The 19,307-nt window shown below is 37.1% G+C and overlaps 3 protein-coding genes across 4 annotated transcripts; all 3 read left to right on the top strand.

Annotated features, from left to right (window-relative positions):
- The first annotated feature begins 2,263 nt into the window (after window positions 1-2,263).
- On the top strand, window positions 2,264-4,822 carry entpd2b (ectonucleoside triphosphate diphosphohydrolase 2b). Its single transcript, XM_057359764.1, is given in 11 exon segments — window positions 2,264-2,293; window positions 2,296-2,385; window positions 3,327-3,444; window positions 3,749-3,862; window positions 3,865-3,932; window positions 4,067-4,120; window positions 4,270-4,389; window positions 4,476-4,497; window positions 4,500-4,523; window positions 4,526-4,594; window positions 4,701-4,822. Coding segments are annotated over 11 exon segments (831 nt in total).
- Window positions 4,823-5,036: 214 nt separating this feature from the next.
- zmat1 (zinc finger matrin-type 1) lies at window positions 5,037-12,034 on the top strand. Its single transcript, XM_057361190.1, has 7 exons — window positions 5,037-5,256; window positions 6,787-6,893; window positions 6,986-7,075; window positions 7,191-7,335; window positions 7,422-7,688; window positions 7,815-7,905; window positions 8,609-12,034. Exons 1-7 carry the CDS (start codon window positions 5,127-5,129, stop codon window positions 9,579-9,581), a joined length of 1,803 nt encoding a protein of 600 aa, XP_057217173.1. The 5' UTR covers window positions 5,037-5,126; the 3' UTR covers window positions 9,582-12,034.
- A 1,489-nt stretch (window positions 12,035-13,523) lies between these two features.
- On the top strand, window positions 13,524-18,337 carry cd8b (cd8 beta). Of its 2 annotated transcripts, XM_057360625.1 has the most exons (8): window positions 13,524-13,652; window positions 15,292-15,477; window positions 15,556-15,645; window positions 16,810-16,896; window positions 16,998-17,084; window positions 17,435-17,468; window positions 17,601-17,652; window positions 17,741-18,337. In XM_057360625.1, exons 1-7 carry the CDS (start codon window positions 13,607-13,609, stop codon window positions 17,617-17,619), a joined length of 549 nt encoding a protein of 182 aa, XP_057216608.1. In that variant the 5' UTR covers window positions 13,524-13,606; the 3' UTR covers window positions 17,620-17,652; window positions 17,741-18,337. The 2 variants fall into 2 exon arrangements, with proteins under 2 accessions (XP_057216608.1, XP_057216607.1); XM_057360624.1 differs by having other exon boundaries at window positions 13,526-13,652; window positions 15,292-15,645.
- The last annotated feature ends 970 nt before the right edge of the window (window positions 18,338-19,307 follow it).

The raw sequence follows: 19,307 nt of genomic DNA, 5'->3' as shown, positions 1-19,307 counted from the left end.
ACGCAATTTACGATCAGGCGTCAAACAGCGACGTACCGCCTGACCTGTAAATCGCCTAAAAAATCCTAATACTGGATTTGAAAATGACACGTTTTTACCTCAACGCATTTTCAGTTGTAATCAAATATAATTTCAAATATAATTTTCAATAAATTTATATTTTGTATTTGTATTTTTGTGCGCAAAAAAATACTGTAAAGAGAATGAAGTAAAAGTTGTATGTCATAGCAGTGTGTACGTTTGATTAATTTGTGTCAAAAAAAACCTCCCAGTTGCTCCAATCAGCAGCAAGCTTTAATGACGTCTCTCACTTTGCCCCTCTGTAATGTGTGTGTTATCAGAATCTCTGCCACACACACAACTGCACATTTTTTCCTAAGATGTCTGAGGTAAGAAGATACATAATAACATATAAAGATTTTTCTTTGTGACACACTCTGGAAATGGCTGAGATCCAATAGCCGGGACATTATTATATATTTTTAGTTGCGTGAAAATGGAACTTATGTGCTATGTTTGAAATGCGCTATAGAAATCCTTTACATTTTGAGGTGTAACTTTCTGGTCACACTTTTAATGCAAACTAAACTATTATAGTTTATGTATTTCTGACATCATTTTGTTGGTAAGCTGTTTACAAACACTTTGTCTAATTAATGACCATGACTATGTTTTATTTGCTTTCGGGCTCTGGCTGGCAGGTGGCTGTGACAGTTTCTCTTTAGACGCTTGTGAAGATGGTGGAAAGAGAAGCGTATTTAGATTCACCTGTTGCTCCGGCTGGGAGCTGGATTAAACACTGGCTGTCCTGTCACTTCAGATCTCAACCCCCCCTGGATGAAGATGTTCAAAGTAACCGCTGGTCATCACACCCGTTTTGTTCCAGAAAGAGACTCGTGGTGGCCTTTCTGGTCATCCTTGCACTGGTCGCCATGGTGATGCTTCTTCTGCTGAATTACTATTGTATTATGGTCTGGAAAATGTGTTACCAGGAAGAGACCCATGCAGCTGTCCCGAAGTTTGGAAGCACATCGGTAATGCTATCAAAGCAGTGATGTTACACGTTTGTTGTGCATTTGTTTTCAAATGTGGTGCACTCGTGAGGGGTGCAATAATGTGTTAAGATGTTGTTTTGTTTTTCGACTGATGAACTGAAAGAATACTGGAAATAATCAGGTTCACATATTCCATGAGTGATTTTGTAGTTTAGAAAGGAAATGATTCACGCTGTTAGGTTACTCAATTCCTCATTTAAGTTTTCTATTATTCAAATGACATAGGTTTGTCATTATAGATTGTGAGTTTGTTTACTAAAAATGAGCAATGTCACCGTGTTCATATACTGTATCTGTTTAACATGTTTATCTTTATCTTGTAGAAGTTTTAGACAAAAACTACAATGTGTACCTGTTTGTGTGCCCTTTTTATCTCAAAACCAGAGAATCCTTAAACTTCAATCTTTTAATCTCCGTCCATTTTTGGCTAATACACGCACACAGCACACATATCCTCATATCACTGAGGACACGCTGTTATTAAACAAATTGTTATTAAAAGAAAGACATAGTAACACTCTGGAACACCAAGCAAGACATTCTTAAAAGATGTAGAGTTGTTTATTGTGAATACAAACTAAACCTGTTATATAAAAATTGTGATATTCAGAGTAAGTTGTCAGCGGCATTGAACCTTGTGCTCTGAAAGAGGTCTCAAACTGGTCTCACATTAGCTCTTCTGTACAAGAATGGCTTTGAGTTTATATAGTCAGCTGCACCAGAGGCACATTTTTAAACATTGTAAGGAGGGCCGTTTGAAATTCTCCAAAAGATTAGTATCAATACAGGAAATGTTGTGCTTACACTTGGGCCCAGTCGGCTTATTGTTTTTTCTGCAGAGTCAAAATTGCACTTAACAGTTTCCTCTAAAACAAGCAGCGATGACAATGTGTGTTGCATTTTAAATAATAAAAACATCATGACTGTGTAAACCAAACACGTTTGTTTACTGTAATCTCCATTTTATTCTATGAAAATGTATAACTTGTAAGCCCTACATGTAACAACAACAAAGGGTTCTTTAAATATTTTTATACAAAATTAAAATAATATCTTCATTGTTTAAATCATATAAAAATGTTGTTATGTCGTTAACATTTCTTAAACAAAAGAGATCTGTGCTCTTGATGGATGAGAGTGGGTGTGGGGGGCCTTGCCTTTGCTGCTACACCATCAGAATCACGACAGACGGACCCCCGGGTCAACCGATGGATAAACTGTGCTATAAGTTTGTTGCATTGCATTAGGGACGCTCCTCCTCTTTGCAATTGTGTCTATTCTACTTCTAACTGTACATGTGGATGAATTGAAAGAGCCCCCCAAGTGTGTGGTAGTGTCATTCATTTTAACCCATATTTATGCATGAAAATATGAATCATTCTGATTGAAATGTAACAGGAAATAGTGTATAATTTAATGCTTTTCTAACTTTCTTTTTGCACAATAAATCTTGAGGGGCATGATGAAAGAGGGAGAAATCATATTGTGTTTTTGCGAAGAAATAGAAGGCCACATTTTCAATCACCGTCAGAACATTTTACAACTTGACACATTGTTTTGTAGCCGTGAGGAGGTGACCTTTCACAAGCTAGATTTTAGGTACAAAAATGCAGTTTTGTCTCTGTTGAGTAAGAAATACAAACACAGAATAGCTAGTCTGAGATCAAACACGTCTGTTCTGGGAATTGCATCTCCAAGAATGTGTTGTTATAAGACAACAGGTTCAAGTAGCCTACTCTCTGGATTTTTCAGTTCTTGGGAACTACACAGTACATACTACAGTACACACAGTCTTATGAAAAGTTACTGTGCAAAGAGGTTTGAGCTCCCTAGGTTAAAAAACAATTCAAGTTACATATTGTTACATACAGATGATTAAGCTACACGTTTTGTATTATTCCTGTTCTGCTTTTACATGTTGGTAATAAGTTTATTTCGGTGCTATTTTGGCACATGCTCCAAGAGAAATGTCTTGCATATCTATACTTGCTAAAAACGTGTTACTTCTCCATAATTTAACAGCTCAAAAATATTTTTTCTCTAATCTACAGTAAAATTCAAAACTTCAAAAAAAAAAAAAACAGGGTGCAAAAACAATGTACATGTACGAGTCAACAGAGTTTGTGGGTATGGTATCTAACGTGTATTATTGTTGTGTCCAAATTGTAAAAAATAGTTAATTCTGATATGTTAAATATTCAGCATCATCGTTATACTAAGCAAATTGAATGTGCTTGTTTTGATCCGCTTTGGCTCTCTGCCCCACTGCAGTATGAGATTGTTCTGGATGCAGGTTCCTCACACACGGCCATGTACATCTACAGATGGCCAGCAGACAAGCTGAACGGAACAGGCGTGGTCACACAGCACAGCGAGTGTCATGTCAGAGGTCAGGAATATCAAGGGTTTACTAAAATAACACACATTTTTAGATGAGGATTAGACATATTTCCCCCAGCAACATGCACAAAAAGATGCTTTACCGAGTTTAAATGTAAATGTTCACGTGGAGGAATCTCAGGTTATGCTGGACAGCCAGCAGCCGCACCCAATCCATTCCCTTCAGCTTTCAGGTCATTTCATCCTGCAAGATAAACGTTAAACTGTTAAGTTAATTATACTTAAGATTTGTTACTTATCAAATAACTCTTTCCCTAGCTGCCATTTTCTATCTTTGTTTGTGTCTTGATGGCTTAACTCAGGCAAAGAAACAGTAGGAGCCCTGAATTTAGGTGGGACGTCCACCCAGATCACATTTGAGACACCAGAGACGATTGAAGATGAAAGTAACCAAATGAGCTTACGCCGGGCACATACGCAGTTACTTATGCTGGTAAAGAAGAAGCCCTGCGCAGGATTCTGGCCCACTTCGTTAAAGTATGAATTAATGCAATAAAATTCTATTTGTAGAAGAGATGAGATATCATTTCAATGATCTGATGTACCTTCATTTAAAAAAGCCAGATTCCTACATTGTAAAATTATTTCAATTCAGTTATTTTTTATTTTAGTCACAGGACAATTCAACCATCGTTTACCACCCCTGCTACCCATCTGACTTCACTGAGTAGAGTAGAGTAGAGTAGAGTAGAGTAGAGTAGAGTAGAGTAGAGTAGAGTAGAGTAGAGTAGAAAAATATGTTCATTTTTGACAGCCACCATTGCTAGATATTTGCGGAAAGAGCTCATGCATTAATCTTTATTTCCACTTATAGGCATTTCCTGCCTATTTCTTTACTCACAATTTTCTCCAAAGGAGTACAGGGATAAAAAGCATCACCTTTGCTCAGTTACAAGAGGCTGTCCGCGCTGTGTGTCATATGACCATAGAGGAGGTATAACTGATTGAATTTTATAAAATGTGTCCCTCACATTGCAAAGTGAACATGTTCTCTAAATATTTCACATCGGTTCCTTTCAGATGACCAGGAAAGCTCCCGATTTGAAAAATACCTGAAGGATTATTGTGCAGGGTCATTCTGAAGGGTTATAGGTTTGATGAGTGTTCCTTTCAAACTGTTGCTTTCCAGGAAAAGGTGAGTGCATCAGTATAGTACACAGTTACTGTGCATTTGCAAAACATGTTTTTCATGTTCTCTGCTGAAAATGCGGAAAGTGTGAGATAAAATGCTGCACTGTGTTACAGAAGCATCTGTCGGCTGGGCACTAGGTTATTTACTGAGTGTAAGCAGTCTTCCTCCAGAGGAACCTTAAGGGATCAGGAAGGGCTTGTTTCCTGGAGCATGGATTGCAATGTTGTTTTTTTAACAATTTTCTTTACTGCTACCTTAATCCATAAATTTCGATTTCTTGTCAAACTGCACAATTACCGCATTAAATATGATGTACATTTTACAAAAATGTAACAAACAGTACATCAGATGTTGTTGTTTCATTAAAACACCAGGTGATGGCAGTGAGCAGTTTCTCACTTCCGTTCAGTGACGCACGCAAAGAAACGTGATCCTACTGCGCACGCGCAGATTATCTTACATGAGCGTTCACCATGCTGAGCTCCGTTTTATTTTAGCCAATCTTACTGCCGTTTTGCTATATTTTCAGATGTAAGAAAATGTCCGAGCTTGCAGCTAGTGTATCGTGTTCTCCGCAGTGTGCGGAAACAGACAGTAACATAAATACAGGTGACATCAATCCAGAAACAGTACAAAACACTATTAGCAATAACTCTCAGGTTGAAGAAGGTGAGTCTATCAGCTGAAACCCTTAAAAAACTTCGAAATACATTCATCTGCGACTTATTTGCGTCGTGTTTGTGGGGTTTGAGTTTTTGAGATGGATTTATGGGTGTTGATAAAGCTTAGCAGCGTAGCAAAAAGCTAGGCTAAATATCATCAGCCATTATTCACCTCAAACAACGACGCCACGAACCCCCGTTTTAAACTATTTTGGGGTTTATTTCACTGTATTATCAAAGTGTATCGATGAGAAATATACCATAAGACACAAACATGGGTTAAGTGTGCGTACTACAAATTTACGTTACGTTACGTTTTTACATTCATCGATCACAACACCGTGTAAATCGCTTAATTCGACGTAGCCAGGTTGCTAAAATAAATGCACTCTTATAACAGATTATTAAATTTGTCCTTAAAATAGTGTTTGTTTTGTGTTTTAAATGTTGAGGTTTTTATTACATGGGTAGTGTAATGTATGGCTAATAATGCCTTTCTATATTTATTAAAACCTGCATGCCCTCTTAAATGGCAAAAAATAGATTTAAAAACTGTAAACAAATAGCATTACTGGTGCCCCTTTGTCTATGGTTTGCCCTGGATTGAAATAATTTTCATAGTCGGGTATGTTGTCCAGGGCAATACATCTGACAATGTTTAGCTGGTTTGTGTTGTTGATATTGTTTAACATAATTGTTTTCTTAAATGTTTAACGTAAATATTGTTTGTTGTATGTTTCATTTCAGCATTGTGGGGACGTGTTTTTGTTATTATCAAATTGAATTATACCATACTCTAGTTATCTGTGTTATATAAGCCACAGTCTATTATTACATTGGGTACTAAAAACCTTGTAAAACTTAGAAAACCTGTTTCTGTGCATTGGATTAGGGCACAAAAGAAAAATAGATTTTGGGGGGTTTTAAACAAAAGTATTCATTGTGACTAGTTATATCCCCCACAAGGTCCTAATACAATCACAGATTTATTGCACCTGATCTTCCCTAATCAATCAAAATGATAGAAAATGCAAAAACTCACTCACTTGTGTTTGTATACGCCGTACAAAAAGAACGTGTGTATTTTGGATGCACACAATGAGCAGAATACATGTCTGTGTAGATTGTTCTTAAAAGTCTTAAAGGTATAGTTCACCCAAAAATATATATGACTTTCTTCTGCAGAACACAAAGGAATGCTTGTAACCAATTAACATTAGCTCCTATTGACTTACATAATTAGTAATACGAAATCACGAAAGACACTTTTCTCAAAATATCTTTTGTGTTCCACAGAAGAAAGAGTCGTATACAAGTTTTAACTGACATGAGCGTAAACGAGTTACTATCCCTTTAAGTGCTACAACTCTTATAGTCATGGGTTTGTTTTCTAGTGAAACCACATAGGCAGTAGTGAAACTCTAGATTCATTTATTTGTCGATTAGATGCCACATTAATGAGTCATGCTACATTGTTCATATGCTGTTTGTGTATTTGTAAATAATCCATCTCTTTTATTCACTAATTGTATTGCAGCATTGCAAGATGATAGTGATCCTCTTAAAGACCTGCTCACTGATAAGTTTTGTCATGTGTGTGAAGCAACTCTGCTTTATGAGTCTCAGAGGGTTTCTCACTATGAGGTTTGTCTACCAGTGGTTTTTCTGAGACATGTGTAAATGCAATCTTCAAATGCACCAGTTGTGTTTCAAACACTTTTATTCTCTGTTTCTAGGGTAAGAAACATGCTCAGAGAGTCAAGCTCCACCTGCAGAACAAGAATGCCGAAAGAAACAAACAAAGCGAGGAATGCAAAGGATCATTGGTAAATTGAGAATCTAATGAAATAGTTTAGCCAAACATGAAGATTCTTGATGATTAAAATCTGCATCAATTTCTTATTTATCGCATATAATAAATGTAATTTCTTCATTTTTCAGGGAGGTGTCTCTGCAAACCCCGACAAGTTCTGTGAGCTGTGTAACATGGTGTTCAGCTCCCCCACTGTTGCCAAGTCTCACTATGAGGGCAAAGTTCATGCCAAGAATGTGAGAAAAGCCACCACGAACGCTCCACCACATGGAAGTGAGTAATATCAGATTTGAATCCCTTCACACTTTGGCTCTCTGTCATAAAATACTTTAAACGTATTCAACTTGTGCATCCAACAGCTTCGACACCCGTTCTAGGATCCTCAGCTCCTCCTGTCCGACCAGCAGAGGTCGCTGTACAGAAACAGACTAGTCAGGAGCCAAACGACACCTCTGGTTTGGGTGAACAGGAGGTCAACGTCGATGACCCCAACAAGTACTGTGCGTTGTGCAAAGCTACCTTTAACAACCCTGTGGTTGCTCAGCAACATTATGGCGGGAGGAAGCATCAGAGGAATCAGACCCGACAACAGATGATGGATGAGCTGGGGGATCAGTCAGAGCATGGTATGTGTTTAATTGTGTATGTGATGTGGTTGTAGCCAGTTGAAATATAGAAGGATTATTTTATGTTTTGATTTTTCTTAACATTTTATATATTTTGGATTCTTGTTCTTGTCTTTCTGTTGACAGCAAGCGCCCTGACCTGCCCGATATGCTGCTTGACTTTCAGCTCAATAGAGATGTACCAGGCGCACATGCAGGGAAATAAACACATTGTCAAGTGAGTGGTGTCAATCATTTTACTGCATTTTGGATATTTCATTTTATGTCGTATTTGTACAGCATTGTTACAATATCAGATTTTCACTAAATAATTACGGCCAAAATAATTCACGAAATTAACAATAATATTACAATACCTATGAAAACAAATAATACTGTCAGACAAATTTATGTTTCATTTATTTATTTATTTGGGCCAATAAATCACATACATGATGTAGGGAGGCAGATTATTATTGGGTAGTTGACAGACTTTGTCCTATGGTGTGACAGCAAAATAAAAAACAGCAATGAAGATAAATCTTGCTAATGCTATTTTATATGAAAAATATAAATATTAATAATATAAAACAATATAATATTAACAGTTTGTTTTCTAAATTGTTGTCACACCATATGACACAACTACCCTATTACAGATCACTTACGGATTATATATATATATATATTATTGTCATATGTAAAGTATTAACACATTATCAATAATCATGGTTTTTAATACCACCGTTATTGTCAGTATGTCAAGTGTACAGTATGACTGATGGAAGTTAAAGTGAACTTAAGAAAAAAGTATCTTGGTTAACATGAAATCAAAAATGATTTCATTTACTGTATATGGTTGCTATTTTTATACTGCTGAAGTTAATATTTTGAGTCAATTTTCAAATCAATGAAATGGTCTCATCCATTTTGGTTCTCAGAGAGAAGAAGGTAAAAGAGCTGTGCCAGTCTCAGAAGAAAGTGTACGACTCCTATCAAGACGAGCTGGCAGACTACATCCAGGTACAGAAGGCCCGGGGTCTGGAGCCCAAGGCCAGGCCGGGCACTGTGGGACAAACAAGCAAGAGTTTAAATGAGGATATAAATGAAAGCCCACAGCCTGAAGACATGATGCCTCATCCTGCCCTGCTGCCACAGCGACCTCCATTAGCCGGTTTCCCTCAGCCACACTGGCCTCCACAATTTCCATATCCGGTCGATCCTTTTGGCTTCAAGATGAGAGGCCCTGTTCCGCACTGTCCGCCAGAATACATGCCCCACCCCTGTCCTCCCTTCAAACCCGGTAAATTATTGAAAAGAAGGCGGAGCCCTGACTCATATAGCTCCTCCTCTTCTTCAGACTCCTCCTCGTATACCAGCAGTTGCAGTAGTAGTAGTGACAGTAGCAGCAGTTATGAAAGAAGACGAAAAAGGAGACGGCAGAGGAAAATGAGAATGCAGGGGAAAATGAGACACCAGGAGGAGGAGTGTGATATGGACAGGAGGGGAAGAGAGGAAGAAAAACCAGGGGAACGGAAGATGAAGCAGAAGGGAGACAGGAAGGGAAGTGTAGAACGAGTGGAGGGCAGGAAATGGAAGGCAGGAAGGAAAAAGCAGAGAAGCTCAAGTGAGGACGAACAAAGCAGGAGGAAAAGAAGACAGAGCAAGAAGAGTAGAAGACATGGAGACCATGCAAAGAGCCGAAAAGAGGAGGGGCTTATGGTGAGAGGAGAGGAGGAAGTGACGAATGAGGAAGCCCAGGGTGAAATGAATGAAAATGTAGATGAAAGGACAGACATGAAGGATGGTAAACAAAAGCATAAAAAAGACAAGAAAGTTAAGGAGAAGGTGAATCAGGACAACAGGACAGAAGAGGAAAGACTCTGGGACGAGACTATTCTTGGTGTTTTTTAAAGGTTGATGATTTGACAGTATTCTTCTAGTAAAACAGCACGGGACCTCAGAAGACGTGTGTACTGAAATCTACTGAACTCTAACGCTGTAGATGCTCTCACAAGGGATCTTTCATATAGTATTCTGTTAAACGCTCAAGACTGCCAATTTAGGATATTTCTAGAGCTGCAATTACATTTCATCCCAAAATCAAAAGTCAAATTAAACTAAGTGAATATTTTAAGGCAAATGAGAAGCTTTTTACAGTTCCCTCCACATTTTACAATTCCCTCCACAAACACACACAATTTCCATTATCATAATGTGGCAAAAAATCTCATTACTGTAACGTGTAAATAGCAAATCATTTTTTTACACAATAGTAGTATTTATTGTAGTGCCTTACAAATACTGTAATGCATTGAGCGCTTTTCCACCATCGCGCCGAACCGTTTTAAGCACAGTCAAACACACAATGGTTCTAGTTATGTTTTCGCGTGAGCCTGGTTCGACACGGCATGATTACAAACTGTTCTCGGCACGGTTGTCTAGCACGGAGTGGAACGATTAAGCAATGAGAACGATTCGGCGCGATGGTGGAAAAGCGCTCATTGATTTTAGAATTTCAGAATGATGGAAGTTTCAAAAACGCTCAAAATAAAACAACCATATGCATTACGGTAATGAGAATTTGCCGGGTAGATAAAATATAAAGAGGTCAACAATGTTTCATTTGTTTTTTTTAACTTGTTTTTGGGGTGCAATGTGACTGGCACGTTTCACTTCAGTAACTTATTTTTATTCTTTGTGTAACAAAAATGTAATCGCATACACACTACATAACTGTAAAATCATTTGCACAAATTAATTAGTGAGCCATCCACTTATTTCACAGTGGATGTATGCTCAAGCTTGCTTTGTGCTCAGATTAAATGAATCACTGTTTATAATAACATAGATGAAATATTTATTGTTAAACTGTTCGTACAGTCTTTCAGCCTCAGGGTGGTGCTGATCGGCTGAACTTTTGCTCTACGTGGTTCGTAAACTTCCAGCTAATGCTGCCTGTGTGTGAGAGAAATAGTTTGTTTGCAGGTTTTAACAGGTGCAAAAGTTAAATGAGGACACATGACTGCTGCTCTGTTGACCTCTTTCTTGCATAGAGCTGTGTTGTTTTCTTTTGTTTTTTGAAGACTTGCTGTTATCACAATCATGTATTGAGCGATTTCGTTGCTAGTCTCCATTAAACACCCCTCCTTGTATTTATGATTTTGATGAACACTTTCTGACTTAAAACCTTGCTTCGAGGAACATATTGGATGTAGGAATCCAGTTTTTTTGTCGGTTCTCATGTCCTAAAGTATTTCACATGTGTTGTTGTTGGAAAAAAAATCACACAGCTCTGAATCTTTAAGAATTTTAATGCCTGAACGACACTAGTGTTCATAGTGGCTACTGTATGTTGAAAAAGCCCCATAAAAATTGTATACGATAGTAGTCCATACCGCTTGTGCAAAATTCCAATATGCAAGTAATTTAGTGACAATATCAAGCACAAAAACCAAATCAGTTCAATTCTTGAACCGTTTTATTGAGGGTTTTCCTCCAAAGACCATGCAAGTAGACTGGTTCAGACTCAATTGCAACATTTTCTAAAGTGCTTTTTTGTTCTTTCGTTTGACATCACTATAAATTGTCTTTAGAGTTTCTCAAAAATAACAGCCTTTTGATTTTAGAATAACATCAGTCGAGTACAATTTCACTTTGAGGAGACTCATTCCTTGACTTATGTACTTGTCGAACTCAAGGCCATGAGCATTTATTTCACTTGCTTTCCTCCTCGCAGTGTTTTATGCTGCACATCTATGTGAACTTTTTCTGAGCCTTTGTTACCACACAGTTGAAAGCCCTCCATAGAGACGAGATCATCAAGTGACTGAAGCCCCCTGAGATCTCCTGTTTTCAAAGAATCGTGCGGTTCGACTCCATGTGTCTCTGTCGTATAGCCTCGACCTCCGAGGCATGTGCGAGTCCCACATCCTCTCCTCTTCACGACCCCTCTGCATGTGCCCCATCCAGTCCTCCTGAGACGAGAGCCATTGTTTGAGGTGTTAAACGCGTAACTCCCACACAAACCCTCCTAAGAGCCCCACACACTTCAAAAACTTCATTATTTACTGAGGACTATTAGGAAAATTGAACTGTACAGCCTTTATGAGTTTTAAAATCGTTTGCTTTTAAATAAACACATTGAGGGGCAACTTGAGGCTGTATTTGGTTGACTAAACAAGGCTACACATTGACCAAAAATTGTTGCTTGGATGTAATTTAGTAAACATTGACCAAACTTTACTTAGATGTAAGTTTGTGGGAACATATGTAGTGTTTTGCTCCACATAATGTGAAATTGACTCTCAATAACTTGAGTATAATGCTGTCATGGAAGAAATATGAAAAATATAGTTGTATTGGTTTAAAACGAATAAATCCCACAATTCTTTCATCATTTATTCACCCAAACCTGCATGACTTTCTTTGCATAACACAAAGAAGATATTTTGAAGAATGTTGGAAACCAAACAGCACTGCCTCCCATTGACTTCCATTGTGTGGACACAAAACCACTGAGACATTTCTCAAAATATCGTCTTTTGTGTTCCACAAAACAAAGAGTCAAACATGGTTTAGAATGACATGTTTACTTTTAAGCGAACTAACCCTTTAAGTGGTATTTTAATAACCCAATGCTGGTGATGTGTGGTAGTTAATCTCATCAACCTCATACTTCTATTTATTTGTGTGCATTTTGTGAGATTTGCAGTTCCAGCTGTGGCGTTCTGCAAACAGATGCAGGTGCGTTTTGGGTCACACACCTGTGTTTGGGTTAAAGATCGTGTTAGGAGAGACGTTCAGGGTTCAAAACGTGTGCGCGCTCTCGTTTCAGATGAAAGATGAGAACAATATCCATTAATGTTCACTGTAAATATAGCCAATTGAATGACCAGATTACATGCTTATTTTGTTTTCTCTACATCAAATCTAGAGACGCACCTCTGCGGTACACTAGCGAAATTATAAATACTCATTTGCAGATTTTGTAAGGTTACGGCCTCTTCAGCGATGTAGCTACAGTATGTTGTAAGTTGCTTTTGAACATTCTAGAGCATAAAGCATCTTAGAATGGTAACGTGTTTGTCAGGATTTTTTTATTTGTTTAAATGACATCACAACGCTAAGTCAACTATACACTGTAAAAAAATCTTAGCTGGAGCGACAGAAATATACTGTAAAATAATAGTTTTTCCTGTGAAATTACAAGACATAAGGATAGCTAGTAAATAGTTCTCCTTGTTTTTCTTGTAAATTTGCTGTCCTTTTTTGTAATTTTACAGTTTTTGACCGCATTTCAAACATAAACTAAAAAATTAAATCTTCAATTATAATAAAATTACGTTTTATTCAATGTAGTTTAATCAACATGCTTAAAATACACTTTCTTAAATATTGCATTTTAAGTTACACTATAACATTTGCAACAATGCATCACGCAAAAACTGTTTTTGCAAATACACACTACAGTAGCGTACGAGACATCGTCTTAATTCTCAGCAGTATTCTGTACTACACTCTGTTCTATTACCAATGTCTAACCCCGCACTTGCCTGAATTATTCAGGTGTTTGAGTTTTATTTATTTGTTGGTCTATACTAAATCATTTTTAAACAGTATTTTTACATATATTTTATATGCTGTATAAATTTGTCTATCAGTTTGCATTATTTATTCTTATTGTTTGATGCATAAACAATTCCGACCTGTTTGTGAGAAAAACATACATCAAGAAAATTTGATTATGTGTTTGAAAAGTTTCTTTTCTCTGAAAACAAGACATTTTTCTCTTCAGGTTAGCAGTTGTGACTCATTCTCTGATAGGCTGTCAGTAATTGGTTCATCAGTGTGGCCCCCCGCACTAGAGACCCTCCTTTCTGTATGACAAAACAAGAGAAAGGAAAACACATACACACAGTTGACAGCTCTACCCAAGAATGACCGTCCCTCGCGTTTGGATTTGTCTGTTCGTGTGGACAGCAGGTAAGATCTGTTCCTTACGTTATACTGTATGTAAAAACATTACACTTAATACTGATTTCTATTGTGGCCAGATCGGAGTGCATGTGTTTGCGTACGTCAGTAAAGTAGAGACGGTCGTTTTATCTTTAATTTAAATGTTGTATTTGTTGTTTGTGCTGTTTTTAAAAGATTGTGTTTAATTGATTTTATTTTAATTGATCGGGTGTATAGTGATGTACTTGAACTCTGTAGGCCAAACTCCTATAGTTTTGCATTTGACATTTTGTTTAACGCTTGGATTTAATCCATCTGTTTATTTCATTTGCTTAAGAATGTGAATGTGAATGTGAATGCTTTCCCTAAATTACATTTAAAAATGTGTTGAATTGTAAATTATGTGTCTAAAGAAAACATCGAGTGTTTTGTCATAGAAGCCATATGGTTTTTAAAATGTTTCATTCACTCTTTTTATTTACTAACAGATGATATACCTGCATCTGAATGTTCTTTTTGTTCGCATTTTCCTTTGGTAAATTAGATGTGTATTTTGGTAACAATAAGCCATTGAAGCAGTTGTTTTTACTATGGTCGTCACTAAAATTGACAAGGCCTTGAGCAAAACGTTTATGGGTGGGTCCCTTCTATCCCGAGACCTATAGTTAGTTTGCTATAATAGAAAGGAACTTGGACCCTGGACAACATGTCTATATACAGGCACTTGTTGTGTCCGTCACATTTAAAAGGTTTTGAAATGGTTTTATACATAAACGTGTGTACAGTACCAGCATCTATACAGTCTAAAAATGCTGGCTGATTGTCAACCCATCTTTGGATCAGAAAGGGACGAACCCAGCCGTTGAGTTGAATTAATCCAGAAAATGGTTTATATTTGACTCAACGATAGGTTAAAAAAAACAGCATTTTGGGTTGAAACAGCCCAGCATGTTAATATACAACCCAACTTTTTGACCCAGCGCTGGGTTGAAATCCGACATTTTTTCCGGAATAATCTTCACAGTGGCAGTGGTAGATTAAAACGAGAGGGTCACACAGAAAATGTTGACTCTGATTCACTAAAGACTCTCAGAACATGGACCATTTTTGATTTCCTTCTCTAATACATAAATGCGAGTTGTCAATGGATTTTTTTTCCACGCTCTGACATTACAGAAATGAAATTGAGTGCTATTTCTACTCATATGAACCTATGCCCACATAAGCTTATCTCAAAGTGTCGTGGCGATGGTGAAATAATGTGCCATTTTCTCCCAGGCGCTGATAAGGGAGGAAAGTTGTTTTGCAAGAGTGCGTAGACATCAGAACTGCCTACCTGAGCTTTCTATCTGTTCAGATTTCCACTCTTACATAACAACTGCTCGGAACTTATGTGCAAAATGTGTCTCTATCTCCATAGCCTATTGTGAAATGACTTCATTTTAAAGCTATTTTTGGGTTACTTTTTGTCTGCGTTGTAGTTTATTATTTACAGTTTTTTTTACTGTTGTAAAGTGCAGGAAAAATCATCTGTTGCCGACCTCACGTGTGTAACATTGCCCTTTGATTTTGTGCCATCTACAGTAGACGTTTAAGATTTGATAACAAAAAAATGTAAATATACAATATGCGGGAGTTATAACATTTTTTTGTTTTTCTTCTGAAGCGGCCACGCTGACCACCTCAGGAGCGACGTCAACCATTCTCTACCCCAAAGTCAATGGCACGGAGAGTCTTACCTGTGAATGTCCGGATCACGCTTGCCAGGAGGTGTTCTGGTACAGATATCTCGAGAAGAGTAACAGTCTTCAGTTTCTTCTGTATTTCAACAGCGCTGGCACCTTCGAACACGGTAACATGGCGGATAAACATCGCTTTAAGGGCTCTGCGTCTTCAGGACAGAGACCCATTTATTTCCTCCGTATCACAGGACTCCAGAAAGATGAAGCTGGTCTCTATTCCTGCATGTTTAAAATGAAGATAAACACGATTCCTGATGGATATTATATTAGACCTGGAGGTATTATTTATTTATTTCTGCTTTGTTTTTCCTGGCATTCAACATTTACAATTCTGATAGGGCTGGTGATCTAATAAGATTTTAGGCTTAAGAAAGTCAAGCAGACCAAAGCTTTAATGGCGGTCTATGCTATTTTCAGTTATCCGCCGTTCCCAAAGGATTTGCCGCATAAATAATAAACTTTAACTTTCATTCGTTGTCAGGAGACAAAACATCTCATTCAAAAGCTATTTACACACGCATAAGTTTCAGTTAAAGATTTCGAAGATTTTTCTACGATCGAAAGATTGTCTAATGCCAAGCCCCTTCCTTACACTTCTAACTCAAGCTAAACGACTGTTCATTTGTACATAAATTGTGTACACATTCAAAAAAAGCACATGATTAATTCTCAAAAATCACAAAAAAATAATACCACAAAATATTACCACATATTATTGTACTTCTCGATGCTATTTATGTTTTCAACAAAAGCAATGAAACTGAGAGAATACATTTTCGTTTTCAAAGTCATATTGGTAGTATAGTCACACATAACAAAGTGTGAAGTGTAGAGGTGTTTCCATAAAAGTCTCCATCCTCATTCATGGTGTAGTTTAAACATCTTAAAATACATTATTGATAGAGGACGTGGTCATTCAGAGATGTGGTGCTTGGCCTGAGAATCAAATGGTTTTGTTGAATTAGGTTTGGCGATGCGTGACATTTCTTGGTCTTCTGGTCTGGGAAGTTCACGTTGGTTATTGGATCGCTTGGTTGTCAAATTGTTGAACACATTAAATACAAACTTCTCCGTTTTCCCCAAAATAACATAAACAGCGTATCAAAATCTCATTAGGTTGTGTTAAGTCATCACCTGCACAATTTATTTTAAAAGTTGATACATTAACATCTTGATTTATTGTTTAGTTTTGTTTAACCTTTTGTTGCCACTCATCTAAAAGTTAAAGATTTTTGAGACAATTATGAACATTAACATCATGTACAGAAATGAAAAACTCTCCCCAATTCTGTTTATCATCACCAGGTCTGCTATTTCTTTGTTTGTTTATTTATTTCATGTAATCTATTAATATTTTTCTAGAGCAACTGATTCAGAATCCACTGTTTTGAAGAATCTGTTTTGAGTTGAACACTCGTCTTGTTGATCTTCTCTTTTTTCAGTGAACCCTCCAACGCTTCAGCCACCAACGGTCAAGATCGAGAAGCCCAAGCAGTCTTGTAGATCATGTAAACCTTTCTCTCCTAAAGGTACGGGCGGTGGTTCACTCATTCACTGTTCTGATTTTCTCAGGGTCTGTTCATGTCGTATCATATCTAGTAGTGAAGTTTGGCTGTTTGTTGTGGTACAGGCTGTAAGCGCTCTGTGCTTTGGCCGGGCATTGGTGCTCTTCTGCTGTTGGCTGGTATTCTTGCGGGCACACTTTACTACTTCAGTCGTGAGTACACACACACACACACACACACACACACACACACACACACACACACACGTATGTAGGTCATTTCAACATGCTGGTATAGTTGTCAGAGACAGAAATTGTTTCCATAATCTCCTCAATTTTCCTTGTTCTGTCTTGACAGAACAAGGAAACGAACAGTTGTACGAACAGTTTTTCGTACAATTATGGTTTGAATTATTCTTCAACTTTTGCTAAAGAACATATTGTGAAATTTATTTTGGAACAGCTAATGTTTAATTTAGATATTTCTTATTAATCTGTATTGAAGTGTATGCTGTTCATGCTTTGATGATGTTGATGCTTTGATGATGTTTGTTGGGTAACAGGTCTACCTAAGAAGTGTCGACATCAATTTGCTAAGTAAGTGAAAAAATGTATAAACCTGCAGCTGCACTGAAATGTGTCTGTGAAGTTTCCTTTTTTATTTCTTTGCGTAAATTCACGTTGCTCTTAAACTTTCATTTTTTTATGTGTTGTTTTATTCTTCCGCAGAACAAATCAATTGCGATGAGGATGCATTTCAAGTACTTCGCCTCAAAATATCGTAAGTTCTACAAATAACACATTAAAACAGCAAAAGTCATGATCAAAGAATGTGTCTTATTGCTGACTAATGTTTTCTTCATTTGCAGGTTGTGGTCTTTTGTTGTTATCACAGTATATTATTAGTGGATTATAATCTGTAAAAATGATTGTTCTGTCCAGTTTGCATCATGACTTTTGCAAATTCCATGAGCTCTAAAATTGTGTTCAGTCCCATTCAAATTCTGCCATAGGGAAGTTTGAATCTGACTTTTGGAACATTTAGGCATAGTTCACTCAAATATCAATATTGCGTCATTTCAAAGATGTATCAAGTCCTTTCTTCTGCAGAACACAAAAGAAAATATTTTGGAGAACATTATTGGTTGGTAACCAAACAGCATTCGACTCCATTGTCACTTCTCAAAATATCTTCCACAGAATAAAGAGTCATAAACAAATTTGGAATGAAGTGAAATAATGACTGATAATAATTTTTCAGTAAACAATCCATTTGACCCTGTTTCTATAATCTTTATTGAACTAAATTCTGTTCTTGATTGTAAAAGCATACACGGTACCTTTTCATTATTATCAGAACCAGCACAGCATGTAGATTTTGTAACTGAATGTACAGTTTTCTCATTTAAGAATATTGCATGTATTGTATGTCTTTTTTTCTCTTTAAACTGTTAATAAATCTTAAATGCTCATCTTTGTTTTCCCTCTAAATTATGGCATACAGTTTATGGTGTTCGTCTGTGTTATATATCTGGTCTGTTAGTTTATTTGTTTGCTTGTTGGCAAATTTTTTCTCTTTCAGACAGTGCATGTTCTCTTCATGAAGCGTTTGCAATGTGAAAAGTATATAATATCCTGAATTTTAAAAAAAATTAATGATTTGGACACGTTCAGTCAAAAGCTGTTAGAACATCTCCACAGTTATATCAGTTAATGTGATGAATTAATAAGGGTCACTGTCTGGTATTATCAAAAGAAAGCCCTTTGAGACGCCACAGTGTAAAAAAATGAATGATGTAATGATGAATGTAGTGTTTATGCTGAGACAGCTTTGTTCAGTTTTCACGTGTTCCAACATTAGTCCTACATCTTTAGGTTTTCAATCAATTATAAATATGGACAATTTGAATATAAATGAAACAAACGTCTACTATACAGATCTGTTCAGGAAACCTTGAGTGAGATCAGCTCTTCACAAGATGCAATTGGTATCATTTTTGTCAAACGAAAAACCTGTTTGGGAGAAAATGTGCTGGCATTGAATTTGATATGCAGCTGTTCTTCCTGATACATTGAGGTAAATGAACAAACCTCTTCCTGTGTAAAGAGAGAAAGAGCAGAGAGAACGTTATCTTCCTCGCATCGCTCGTTCAGCTTTGAGCTCCTCAGCGCTACACTGAAACAAAGCGACCACAGGGAGACCGCAGATCTTGCCACATGGAGAGCGTCACAGGCACACCGACACTCAGCATGAGCCTCCATTACACTGCAACAGCGTCTCAAGTAAAGATGATTGGCATCAATACCAATAATTCCTTTTTTTCTCATTAACGTTTTTCACGTTGGGCATGTGGGAAGGGTGTAAATGTGGGTTTACAAAATTCTAAGCAGATATTTTGATTGTTGAATCAAACAATTCATATTTAATGCCTTGTT

This window comes from Triplophysa rosa, linkage group LG19 (assembly GCF_024868665.1).
Source record: "Triplophysa rosa linkage group LG19, Trosa_1v2, whole genome shotgun sequence".
NCBI lineage: Eukaryota > Metazoa > Chordata > Actinopteri > Cypriniformes > Nemacheilidae > Triplophysa > Triplophysa rosa.
The sequence above is the reverse complement of the archived record's forward strand: the minus strand, read 5'-3'. Positions and strand labels throughout refer to the sequence as shown.